We start from the raw sequence: 13,455 nt of genomic DNA, 5'->3' as shown, positions 1-13,455 counted from the left end.
TAGTTGTATCACATTACTTTTCTCAAGGTAAATAAATACTATTGGTTAGCTTATTTTTCTCTTAGTCTTTTTAAACAGTAACCATTGTTTTCTACTTTAAACTCTAACAGGCATAGACATGTGTATAACTTGTAGAACTGGAACTTATTCAAAGAATTGGACACAGTAATCTTTAAATCTATTTCTCCACCTGATTTTTCCATTTTCATTAACAACCCCAATGTCTTCTCACCTCAAAAGCAGAATCTCATTGTTGACTCACATTCACTAACATCAAAACAGTTCTCAAGACTTATCAAATCATCAAATCCATCAGTATTTATCTACACATTTGTTCCCATTAAGTCTACAAACTTTTGCACAGATTTTGAACAAAGCACCATAAGAGGTACCAAGGACAATTGAAGCATGAAAAGCACACTGTTCCCAAACTCAAGATCCTTCACGTACTAAAACCAGTGGATACATATCCCACTGACAACATTCATCATTCCATAGCAGTTCCACGGTCCCAGTCATCATTTTATCTCACCTACCTCAAATATTTCTTTTTATTTTTTTTAATTTAAAAAAGATGAAACACTTGACCAATTTGTGTATCATCCTGTGCAGGGGCAATGCTAATCTTCTCTGTCTAGTTCTAATTTTAGTATATGTGCTACTGAAGCAAGTATCTACCTCAAATACAGTAACAGGCTTCCACTTACTCCTCACATCCAAGTGCAAACCCAAGATTCTTCATGAAAACCTTTCTCCTTACATAGCCATGGCCTCCTTTCTGAAAGCCAGTGGTTCTCATGTCTTTTTCTGGATGTCCTGTGCTTCTAGTTACACATTGGGGCATTCTTACACTATTTTTTTAACTTTCAGAATTTGAGTATTTTTCTTCCAATTTCCTTCAGGTTGAAATCAAACTCTTTAGGGCATAGATTTTTATAAGTCCTCTGCAGCCTTCACTTCCAGCAGAGAATATAGTAATCTCTCAACAGATAATTATCAAATTAACAAATTAATAATATTATTTTGAGCTCAATATTGTATTTATATCTCATTTCTTTATGTATTATCTTTTTATTTCTTTGTTCACAAATGCATACCTAAATGAAAAAATCATGTATTATAAGGCAAGTTGTTAATTTTTTAGTTTGTGATAGACTAAAGAAAATAAACTTAATTTGATCAACACTTTTAGGAGTTTATACAAATGAGTATGGTGGCAGAGAAATGCAAGATCTGGGAGGAGGAGAGAGAATGACAGGATTTGAACTAACAGAGGGAGTTAAAACATCAGGAATGCCTGAGATATGTCAAGAATACTCTGGAACATTAAGAAGAAATTCTATGAGGGAATGTAGAGAAGGAGGTCTGAATATGAATTTCATGGAAAGCTACTTCTGTCAGGTAAGGTCCCTAGCCACATGTCTTTCTCGCCATCCATGTGCCCGCTGCTCTTCACCCCAAGCTTTCACTAATTCCTAAAGGGGCTTGGGCAAGAGTCTCCTAACTAGATTCTCAGCCTTTGTGTCCAACAATCCATGCTGTTAATTAATTATAGATCTAAAGCTCTGACCTGAGCACTTTACTCCCCAACTTAAGAACAGCCAATGGCTCTCAGCTCTTTTGTTCATGGCATGCAATCCAAAGTCCTTAACATGTTAATTAAGATTGTTCACAAAATGAACCCTCCCTCTCATCTCCAATTACTCCTTGCCATCAACTCCACTTGCTGAGCACCTTTGCCACAGACTTTTCATCTCCATGCGTTTGCTCATCCTGTGCTTGCATCCTGGAATGCTTGCATCCCACTATGTCTCTCACAAACTCCTACCCATTCTTCAAGACCCAGTCCAAATATCACTCTCCCTCCAAAGTTTTTACAGTTAACCCTCTCATCCAAAATAGGAGTAATGTTTTCTCATCTCTATTTCTGCAGTACTTTGTTTACACATTTATAGAACCTATCGTTGCTGAAATCTGTCAGTTTATATGTTTACCACCACTTTTAGTGTCTCATCCATATGTTCTCTACATTATATTGCCAGTACATAGTTCAGCTCTAGACACAGAGTCAATAGTTAATAAGAGTGGGGTCAAGAGCCATAGTCTACTTCCAAAACATTGTAAGAACGTGCTGCAGGTGGTGGGAAGAGCATGAAACCTGGAGAAGCAGCTGCAGGAGAATTAACTTTGCCATTCACAGGAAGAGATGTAATTGTCCATGGTTACACACCATATGATACTCAACCTTCAGGAAGTTCCTGTCCCTGATACCAACTAGAAAAACATTTCTGTCCTTCTACATTCTGGCCTAAAATGGTTCATTAACTAACCTAGTGGTTGGTTTAAAGAGTGGCTGATGTTTTTAAATGAAATATTGGTAAAAGCCTTCAAATAGCAATAGACAGTAATGAGGCTTGCTGATAACCATAGGAATACTTATTCATATATATAACAAAATATTTTCTATTATATTTTAATAACATAGAAATATCTTCCTTCCACTCTCTGATCAAATATCACTTTATCAGAGACCCCTTCCTTGATTACCCTATCTAAAAGAACAACACCCATCATTTTCTTTTTCTTTACCCTGCATCTGCCACCTCCTGACCATAGGCTTCTGTATTGTCTGTCTCACTCAACCAAAATGTAAGCTCTGTGAGAGAAGAACTGTACCTGGTATTGTTCATTATGCATAGCTAAGTTCCAAACACAGAGTGTCTGGCAAATAGCAAAGGCTCAATAACTTTTTTTTATATGAATGGCACAATGAGTTGGTTTCCTATGAGATATTTCTGTTAACCTGAAAGTTTACAATCCACTATTATGAACAGCAAAGATGAAACAAAATCATATATGTCTTTGAACTTTTACTTTGAATTTAGAGAGATTATATTTTTAAAAAATGTCTTTGGTCACCTTTAATTTTGTAGAACAGACCCAGAGTCAAATTTTCCTGTTGCTCTGCTGAAAAAGCCATGTTGCAATAAAACTTCACAGAATCATCATATTCACTCCATCTGAAGGAAAGAAACAAAATCCTGAGTGAACCCAAATAAACTATGAACTACCTTTTCCAATCAAAAAACAAAACAACACATTTTTATGTCCTTCAAGTTCAGCATTTTTATATACCTCCCTCTAACTTTGTTATAAATAATTCATGTGTTTTTTTGTGTGTATGGCTTTATGTCCAAAGTACACAATTATAAATAAGTCCATCTAAGTAAATTTTTAAAATCACATTATTGGAATTATACTTAAAATAATTTTTAACTGAATTATTTCAAATAATTATAAAATGATTTTTAAAGCATCTCTAGTAGATGTTAGAATCTTGTTTTATTTCATTCCTCTTTGGAAATGCTCTGGAAGAAAAACTAATGATAAAGGTTGTTCTATTATTACTAAATATGCATTTATAATTTCATTTTCTCTTTCTCCTATAAATTCAGAAAGCATATGCTTATGCAGATGAAGATGAAGGACGCCCATCCAATGACTGTTTGCTCATATATGACATCGAAGGTGTAGGTTCCCCTGCTGGCTCTGTGGGTTGCTGTAGCTTCATTGGAGAAGATCCAGATGACAGCTTCTTGGATACTCTGGGACCTAAATTTAAGAAGTTGGCAGACATCAGCCTAGGAAAAGAAATTGAATCATATCCAGACCCTGATCCTTTTTGGCCACCCCAAAGCACTGAACCAGTTTGCCTTCCTCAGGAAACAGAGCCCATCGTTAGTGGACACCCACCAATCTCCCCACATTTCGGCACTACCACAGTAATTTCTGAGAGCACCTATCCCTCGGGACCTGGTGTGCAGCATCCTAAGCCTATTCTCGATCCTCTGGGCTATGGTAATGTCACTGTGACCGAGTCTTACACCACCTCTGACACTCTGAAGCCCTCTGTACACTTTCACGATAACCGACAAGCATCAAACGTGGTGGTGACAGAGAGAGTGGTCGGCCCAATCTCTGGCACTGATTTGCATGGAATGTTAGAGATGCCTGACTTGCGAGATGGGTCAAATGTCATAGTGACAGAAAGGGTAATAGCACCAAGCTCTAGTCTACCTGCCTCTCTGACTATTCATCATCCTAGAGAGTCTTCAAATGTGGTAGTGACAGAAAGAGTAATCCAACCAACTTCCGGCATGATAGGTAGTCTTAGTATGCACCCCGAGTTAACCAATGCCCACAATGTGATTGTGACAGAGAGGGTTGTTTCTGGTGCTGGCGTAACTGGAATTAGTGGCACCACTGGGATCAGCGGTGGCATAGGCAGCAGTGGCCTGGTTGGCACCAGCATGGGTGCTGGGGGTGGGGCCCTGAGTGGAGCTGGCATAAGTGGTGGTGGCATTGGCCTGAGCAGCTTGGGAGGGACAGCCACCATTGGCCACATGAGGAGTTCCTCTGACCATCACTTTAACCAAACCATTGGGTCCGCCTCCCCTAGCACAGCTCGAAGTCGAATCACAAAGTACAGTACCGTGCAATATAGCAAGTAGTCAGGACCCCAGCTCACTTTTTCATAGTCACTGTGGTTTAGATCCAATTCCCACCACTAAAAAACTAACAATGTGATTTATAACGCACAACTTCATGCTCAGGTCATCTAGGAGCAAGGTGAGAAATCACAATGAGAAAAATAAATGGAAACACCGCTGCTAGGGGAGAGCTCTCCTTAGCGTTCATAAACATTTTTCTTATATTAGGACTAAGGAACTAAAACTTGAGGCAGAGCCTTCTTTGTGCCTGAGTGGCCTGTAGTCTATCTCCAGCATGTAACTGGCCTTACAACGGCAATTGGCATAATTCTCCTTGCTCTGTTTTGCTTTTCCATATAGCTTGAGCAAAATTTAAAAAGAACTAAATATGCAATATGTGTTCATGTCTGTGGGAAAAATCTAAAATGTGTGCCACATGCCCTCAGTTTCACAGATAACATAAATAAAAATTTAAAAAAAAATTTTTTTCAAGTTTGACTACATAGTCAAGTCCACAAACCATCAAGCACTCCTCCTTAATTATTGCACTAGATAAAATAAATTTCAAATTAGGAAGTGTTTCCTAGGAGGAAAATTCCATTAGAGAGTGACAAAAGGATGAGGTTTCTTCAGGGTAAACTAGCAACGCCTGAGCCTGAATCTTAATTTGGGGTCTCAGTTAAATCTCCTGTGGAGTCAAGGATTCTTCTGATTCTAGTTTGTGTTTAGTGATAGATGTAATCTTGACGAATATTGCTTACTGGTAAGGTTGAGGAATATCACACTCACTTTTCCCTTTAGCAATGTGGTATTGACTTAAGAAAGCAAAACTTTCTAAGTTTACTTCTCGAATTGAAGCAAGTGAGGCCAGACATGGTTGTCATCACTAGTGGTAAATGACCTTCCAAGTAAGCAAATGGGAACTGAACTGTGTTTTCAGGTTTTGTTTTTAGTACGTGATATTCATTCATATCCAGCTCTTTATTACATAGCTCTGAAGTTAAAATGATTTACATAGGCTGAGCTGTGGACAAGAAAAAAAGCAGCAGCTTGCAGTATGCTTAAGCTTTGGGGAATTTTTTTTTAAAGGGGGTCTAAAAAAATGTTTTTAGAACATGTAGAATGTTTAATGGGGAAAGTTGGAAAAGAATTGTTTTGTAAAGTAATACCATGCTAATTATTCGCTTTTAGCACGTAAAGCAGTGGTTGCTTTAGCGAACCTCTGCTGCCCTTTTGCAGGGATCAATCAGGAACCTTTAACAGAGTTGACAATATTGTATTGATAAGAGTGAAATAATAATAGATAACCCCCTAATTTTTCTCACTAGTATAAATTTTAAATTCCTGATTTGATTTGTCAATAAGATCTGGGCTTATTTATGCTCTGATTTATAGGTAGTGTCCAAATTATACAGTATAACATATTTTTCTAGTTTCAAAATTTAATAATGTCCTATTTATGATATACCATTTCTGTGTGTTTGCTATATAGTATTACCCAATTAAAAATCTCTAAAAAGAAAGCATTCTAAGGAAAAGGTAAATTTACTATTGCATGGTAGAGAAACATTTTCCTTTCTTAAATACAATGTCACTATAAGCTCACTAAACTGAAACTCTATATGACAAAATAAAATTAGAATAAAAAATTTGCCCTGGAGTTGTGAATTATATACAACTTTTAAAGAATTTACCCCGAATACTCAAATTTCCCAGGAAATTACAAGGCCAAAGAATATTTGACTTCCTACACTGGTCAAAAGGGGATAGGAGTGAATTATTTAAGCTAGAGCTGTTTTGCTCTGTATAACAGCAGATAAGGCTAATATTTTTAAAAGCCACAGTATACATCTTCTTTTAAGTCGTAGAATATGTAAAATTTTGATAGTCTGTAGTATGCCAAATGCAGAGGTATAAATAAAGTCATTCAAAGGGAGTCTTTTCTTTTTCTGCCACTTAGGGGGCTTCATTAAGGATGGGTAATCTTTCCAGGAATAAAGTCAAAAGGTATTTATTAAAATATACTTGAGTATGCCTGGGTCCAGGAGTTTTAAGGAGTAGAAATAATTATTAATGAATTAATTAAGTAATTTATTAAAGGGAATGGTAGCTGACCACAGGAAACTTGCTTGCTGTTTTGATATGAAATATCATCACAAGCCTTTTCTTAAGACATCTGATATCTTCCAGAGATATTTTTTAGGCTGTCTTGCAAACAACAAAATCGCTGTCTTTAATAACTGTTGCTGCTAAAATCCGATGGTTGTTAAGATCCCCCCAATTTAGTTACATTTGAACTCCTAAACACTGTTAAACGATGGGAAAAACAAGAAAAAACATAGCCATATGAGTCATCTATCTTTCTTGGAAGATACTTTCTAACCAAACTTTTCTTCCAGGATTGCACATTGATGGGAAAAACAAGAAAAATTGAAGTATTAGTCATCTATCTTTCCGGGAAGATACTTTCCAACCAATTTTTTCTTCCAGGGTTGCACATTGATTTTCCCTTTAGTCCTAAATTTTAAAATTACCTTTTTAAGATATCAATGATTTTAGTAGTTATTTAAAGGCATGTCATTTTTCAATGAACAAGCTTTAGACAGAACTTCATTCTTCTTTTTAGATATTTACTCTAGATCATATATATCATGTCATAGACCAAGAAGAGACACGGAAATCATTTTATAAGTGAATACTATAATTAGGATTCAAGCTGAGTTTCAGATCAACTTGCTCTTAACAAAATGAAGAAGAAAGAGGTAGCAATTTAATGCTATGTATATATGGTTTGAAAACAAACCACAATGTTTATAAAATATCTATCTGGCTTTCTAAAGAGGTAGTCTTTAGTGGCAAAAATCAGTGTATTATAAATACTTTACCATTTAATATCAACCAAAATAACATCTCGAGCTTACTTTGATACTGAATTCCAGACACACCTGCTACATATTATTTACTTCTAAGCGTGTTGCCTGATGTAATTGTATTTGCACTGAAAAATCAAAAGAAAAAGTACGTATTTAGGCATATTTATATATCTTCATCTAGACATCTGTTCTACATTTGTGTATAAAGTTTTTAGCATCATAATTTTTATTCAAGAAAATGTTCTGACAACATTTTAATTATATGTCTTCAAAAATTACATTTTTTACTCTAGTAAGTAGATGTTTTTAGTAATCTAGGCAATTTATTTCTGAATTTATACCAATGTTTGATTGTCATGGTACAAAACATATGACACCTTTTGGCTTTCACTGGAGTTGAAAGGCATTATAATCTTTACCATAAATACCCATGACTATTTTGGGAAGACATTTAAAACCCAAAACAAACTTTTAAAAGCATTTGCCACATTTTCCCATGCCTATTTCATAAATTGCAACTTTTTGTTTTTACAATTTCTGGTATTTTTTAAGACCCATTTCCCATTGTACTAGGATACAGCAGTCCACAGTAGAGTGCTACTCTCCTTGAAATCAAATCTGTCTTCCACTTCCAGATTATTCAATTTATGTTAGGACAAATCTTGACAAGATCAACCTATTATCCATCAAATAATTTTAAAACAATGTGTAATCTTGTTTAATTGTCTGCATTCTCTCCCCAGTTCAGCTGTATTTGAATTACTAAACACTTTATCATCAAACTGTACCTAGTCTAACTTATTTTTCTTTTGCTATCAGTTTTACAAGCATTTTAAAATTCTAATATTCATCTCTAGTGGTGTTTAAAACAAGGTTCTCTTATTCAAGTTTCAATATAAACGTTTTTGGATTATTTGGGTGCTAGTTTCTTGCTTGGTTATCTGTTGGTTTTTTTTTTTTTTAAGTTGATTTGTAATTTCCAAAGAGTTATGCATACAGCAATAAAATGATTAATATGCCTCCCTTATCTTTTCTGAATTGTAAGCAAGGGGAAGGTTTTCGATGGTAAAACCAAAGTTATCAAATCTAGTTATTATTATCATCCTGTATTGGAAGAGAGATAATTCTTTTATTTTCACAACGTTAAAATACATTTTCATTCTCCATTTCCTAGCTGTCTTTTTTTAAATGTGTACTGAGGAACCTACTCTCTGGACCACTAATTACAGATGCTAGAGCCCAGTCTTGACCAGGTGGTTAGCCCCACAAATGAGCAGATGATAAAAAGCTGCATTTTTAGTTTTTATTTGATGCTTGTAGCATCTTTATACTTTTACCTTTCTTTCTTTCATACTCTGCATTTTTATTTTTGCATACACCAGCATTTTATTTCTTTTAAAGTGACTTTTCTTTTTTGACTTTTAAATCATACCCTTTCATCTTTACTGAGATGCATCTCCTTTTGTTCTCCAATGCCACTTCCAGACTATTATCAACTTCATCGTGCACAAAATCTTACCTCTTTCAGACTCGTATGATCCTTTCCCTCTCTCCTCTTCATAATGTCTCCACTTTTAATGAAGCCTCAATGTCCTGGCCTAAAGTCTTTTGTGACTTTATCAACTTCTGAAAGTGTTCATAGTAACTTAAACATCCACATGGATGAACCACCCAAGACCCAGATTCTCATTCTAAACCTCCATTTCCCCTCTCCACTCAGCTGCCATTTCCTTGTCATAACCTGGCATATTGGTACCTGGAATGCCTCAGTTTCTGCCTCTACAGGCTCTGACCATTTCCCTCTCATCCCTGCAGCTCATGGGCTCATGCTGTTGTCATTTCTCCACTTTATCAAAGCTTCAGTGTCTTGACTCTCACCACTTTCTCACTGTCAGCTTCACCTCTCTGTCTAATCTAGCTTCATGAGTACAACTAGAGTCACTTCTTTGTGAATGCCTTCAACCTACTTTCCCTGCTCTCTGCCTCTCGTCCCAGACCTTTCGCCCTCAATCTCCATCTCCACACAAACAGCCAAACAAATTATCCAAGTGAGCTGACTTTTTAAATATTAAACACTCAATCTCAAATCTCAGCATAACATCAGATACTTCCCTGAAATCCTATCTGCTTCTCTTATAGATGTCCCATCTCATCATACTAGATTGTTACTCTGCGTCTTCTTTGTCCTCAAACCTCCCATACCCCCTCTTCCCTTCTCATTCTTTGTTGATGACCTAATCCTATTGTTCATTGAGAAATCAAAAGTCATCCATTTCAAATGCATTCATCTTCCTCTGCAAAACCTCCATATCCACCGGTACTTGCACCCATCTCCTCCCTCCCATGGGCTTATTCCACGGATTTGTGATCTACTCATATGAAAACACAGTCCTCCAGTTCTGCTCAAATCAAGGACTTTGCTCCTTCCCTAATAGTACCTTTCCTATTCTTTTTCCTCTCTCTCTCTTTCTGTTTCCTCTCCTTCTTTCTCTTCTCTCTTTTTATCTTCTCTCTCTTTCCTCTCTCATTCTCCCATCTTTTTTCTCTCTCATTCTCCCATCTTTTTTCTCTCTCCACTCTCTCTTTTTATCTCCTCTCTCTCATTCTCTTCCTGTCTCCTCTGTCTACTCTCTCTCTCTCCTCTCTTCCTTCCTTTCCTTCCTCTCAGTAGAACATTTTCATCTGCACCCCTCCTTGCAGCTAATGCCTCATTTGTTTGCTTGCTTCATCAAGCTTCTTGAGGTTCATGTACACATGCTGTCTTTTCTTTTCCATGTCCCATCAGACTTCAAAGTCCTCCCATCAGATTGTCATAATGGTCCTTATCAAGCTTGTCTAAGATCTACGCATTGCAAGCACAAGGCCCACTTTTCTGTTCTCCCTCTTCCTTAACCTCTGGGAAAAATCTTTAAAAAGTAACCCTTCTTTCATCCTTGAAACACTCTTGTGTCTTGGCTTGTGTAACACCGTTCTCTCCTGATATCCCCTGTATTTCATCAGCCAGTCTTGCTCATTCTATTTCCCTTGTTTCTCATTTATCCAATCCAAAGTTTGGTCCCAAGCTCTCTTCTCTTAACATTTTACACTGATTCTGTGAGACCTCATCAAGACCCCTTTTTAAAGGTTCAAAATTAAACTTATGATTTTACCTCCAGAGTTTCCCCATTCCAATAAATATTATCCCATCTACCCCTTACTCAAGCCAGAAACTAAGGACTCCTTGATCTCATTCTTTCTCTCACTACCCAAATTTTATCCATTAGGAAGTTCTGTTTATTTTATAACCAATATATATATTAAGCCATTTAATAGTTTGTATTAGCAAATTACCACACTGCTATAAAGATACTACCTGATACGGGTAATTTTGAAAAGAAAGAGGTTTAATTGACTCACAGTTCTGCATGGTGGGAGGCCTCAGGAAACTTACAATCATGGCAGAAGGCGAAGGGGAAGCAAGGACCTTCTTCACATGCCAGCAGGAGAGAGAATTACAAGCAGGGGAAATGCTGATGCAAATAACACCATCAGATGTCATTAAAACTCACTCACTATCATGAGAACAGCATGGGGGAAACTGCCCCCATGATCCAATCACTTCCCTCCCTTGACACATGGGGATTATAATCCAAGATGAGATTTGGGTGGGGACACAGAGCCAAACCATTTAATAGTTTTAATCCTTATGTGTCACCATCATACTGGCAACTGCCTCCTAGGTAGTCTCTCTGCTTCCACATCAGCCTTCTTCAAACAATTTTGTATAGATGAACCTATGTGACCTTTTAAAATATTAATCAGGTTGAGTCAACCCCCCTATTTTTTTTAATTATACTTTAAGTTCTAGGGTACATGTGCACAACGTGAAGGATTATTACATATGTATACGTGTGCCATGTTGGTGTGCTGTACCCACCAACTCATCATTTACATTAGGTATATCTCCTCATGCTATCCCTCCCCCCTCCCCCACCCCACAACAGGCCCCAGCATGTGATGTTTCCCTTCCTGTGTCCAAGTGTTCTCATTGTTCAATTCCCACCTATGAGTGAGAACATGTGGTGTTTGGTTTTCTGTCCTTGTGAAAGTTTGCTCAGAATTATGGTTTCCAGCTTCATCCATGTCCCTTCAAAGGACATGAACTCATTCTTTTTTATGGCTGCATAGTATTCCATAGTGTATATGTGCCACATTTTCTTAATCCAGTCTATCACTAATGGACATTTGGGTTGGTTCCAAGTCTTCACTATTGTGAATAGTGCCGCAATAAACATATGCATACATGTGTTTTTATAGCAGCATGATTTATAGTCCTTTGGGTATATACCCAGTAATGAGATGACTGGGTCAAATGGTATTTCTAGTTCTAGATCCTTGAGGAATCGCCACACTGTCTTCCACAATGGTTGAACCAGTTTACAGTCCCACCAACAGTGTAAAAGTGTTCCTATTTCTCCACATCCTCTCCAGCACCTGTTGTTTCCTGACTTTTTAATGATCGCCATTCTAACTGGTGTGAGATGGTATCTCATTGTGGTTTTGATTTGCATTTCTCTGATGGCCAGTGATGATGAGCATTTTTTCAAGTGTCTAGTCAACCCCCCTATTTTTAAAATTTCAATGGATTTCCAGTGAATGTCCCAGAAAAGCCTGCAGGGAGCTGTCTTATGTAGCATTGGTCCACAGTGGATGACGTTAATTTGCACTGTGATTGATGTAATGGAAAAGTTGAAAAGAAATTAATTAAGGAAACATTTTGGCTTTTGCAAATAGTACTCACTCTGCATGAAACATTCTCCTCCTTACTTTTATATAGCAGCATCCTTTCATCCTTCATGTAGCAATTTAAATATTATTTCCTCATATATTCTTTCCTTCGCCAATGTTTTCACGTATTCATTCATTTACTCTACGGATATTTATTGAATTCCAAATAGTTACACCAAGCAGTGGTGACATGACAGTGAAAGATAAAGTTCTTCTCCTCATGGAGTTTATGATCAAGATAGAATGGAGATGAGGGAAGTCTGATAGTAAAGAAATAAACAAGTACATATATGATATGTTAGATGACAGTAAATGATCAAGGGAAAAATAAAGTGGGATAATTCAGGAGAGGAATTGCAGGGCAGGAGGGATGTACTTTTATATAGAGTAATTGAGGCAGGGTTCTATTAGAAAAGTAATATTTGAACAGAGATTTAAAGAACATTAAGGAGCAAGCCATGTGGCTATCTGGGTACAGGACATTTCAGACAGAGGGATATTCATGCAAGAGCAAGATCTCTGTGTGTGGAGAGATTAAAAGAAGGAAAGCAGCAGGAGGTAGGATCCCAGAGGAAAAGATTGAGATTGAGCTTGGCTTTGCAGGCCATCCTAACAAATTTATTCTGAATGTAATGGAGAGCTACTGGGGAGTTGGGGCTGAGGAGTGCTTTGTTCAGGTTTGGGGTTGTTTATTTGTTCGTTTGTTTGTTTTGAGATGGGCTCTTGATCTGTCATCCAGGCTGGAGTGCAGTAGCATGATCATGACTCACTGCAGCCTCAACATTCTGAACTCAAAAGATCCTTCCACCTCAGCCTCTAGAATACCTGGGACTACAGGCATGAGCCACCATGCCCTCCCAATTTTTGTATTTTTGGTAGAGACAGAGTTTTGTAATGTTGTCCAGGCTAGTTTCGAACTCCTGGGATCAAGCAATCCTCCTGCTTTGCCCTCCCAAAGTGCTGAGATTATAGGCATGAGTCACTGTGCCCAGCCTGGATTTGTATTTTTAAAGGAACATTTTACCTACAGGGTTGACACTTTGGGAAGGAAGTCACAAAAATCAAGAGGATATGTTAAAGAGCTACTGCGATAATCCAAGTGAGTGAGTGATCCAACCACAGCAGGTAGCAAAACAAGTGACAAAAACAAAACAAAAGCCCTGGACAGATCAATTACAGAAAAAAAAGTAGCGAAAAAGGTCACTGAGCAACAGATTAAATTTAAATCTCACTATGAATTGCCTTGAAAAAACTCAAACATAATAAGTACAAATGGAGAATGTTAGGTTGGTCTAACAGTTTAGAAATGATGCCAGTTTCTAGTC

The 13,455-nt window shown here is 37.2% G+C and overlaps 1 protein-coding gene, 2 long non-coding RNA genes and 1 other non-coding gene across 5 annotated transcripts in view; 1 reads left to right on the top strand and 3 right to left on the bottom strand.

Annotated features, from left to right (window-relative positions):
- LOC105468088 (desmoglein 1) overlaps positions 1 to 4,524 on the top strand; it is a 32,254-nt gene extending 27,730 nt beyond the window's left edge. The window contains exons 14-15 of the mRNA XM_011718051.2: positions 1,193 to 1,401; positions 3,456 to 4,524. Coding sequence (XP_011716353.2) covers positions 1,193 to 1,401; positions 3,456 to 4,511 — 1,265 coding nt within the window. The 3' untranslated portion in view covers positions 4,512 to 4,524. The remainder of the gene's footprint in view (positions 1 to 1,192; positions 1,402 to 3,455) is intronic.
- The window catches only part of LOC105468097 (uncharacterized), a 73,850-nt gene that overhangs the window by 1,221 nt on the left and 59,174 nt on the right, over positions 1 to 13,455 (bottom strand). For both annotated transcript variants that reach the window (XR_011616982.1, XR_011616983.1), the window contains exon 3: positions 2,920 to 3,020. This is a non-coding gene — a long non-coding RNA (uncharacterized lncRNA). The remainder of the gene's footprint in view (positions 1 to 2,919; positions 3,021 to 13,455) is intronic.
- On the bottom strand, positions 569 to 670 carry LOC112424641 (U6 spliceosomal RNA). The gene has a single exon (XR_003015420.2). It is a non-coding gene; the product is annotated as a U6 spliceosomal RNA (small nuclear RNA).
- On the bottom strand, positions 3,489 to 12,891 carry LOC105468093 (uncharacterized). Its single transcript, XR_011616984.1, has 4 exons — positions 12,144 to 12,891; positions 7,412 to 7,488; positions 4,493 to 4,618; positions 3,489 to 3,612 (listed from the first exon to the last, which is right to left on the bottom strand). It is a non-coding gene; the product is annotated as an uncharacterized lncRNA (long non-coding RNA).

Source organism: Macaca nemestrina, chromosome 19 (assembly GCF_043159975.1).
Source record: "Macaca nemestrina isolate mMacNem1 chromosome 19, mMacNem.hap1, whole genome shotgun sequence".
Classification (NCBI taxonomy): domain Eukaryota; kingdom Metazoa; phylum Chordata; class Mammalia; order Primates; family Cercopithecidae; genus Macaca; species Macaca nemestrina.
Note: the sequence above shows the minus strand (reverse complement) of the source record. Positions and strands in the feature narration are given on the sequence as shown.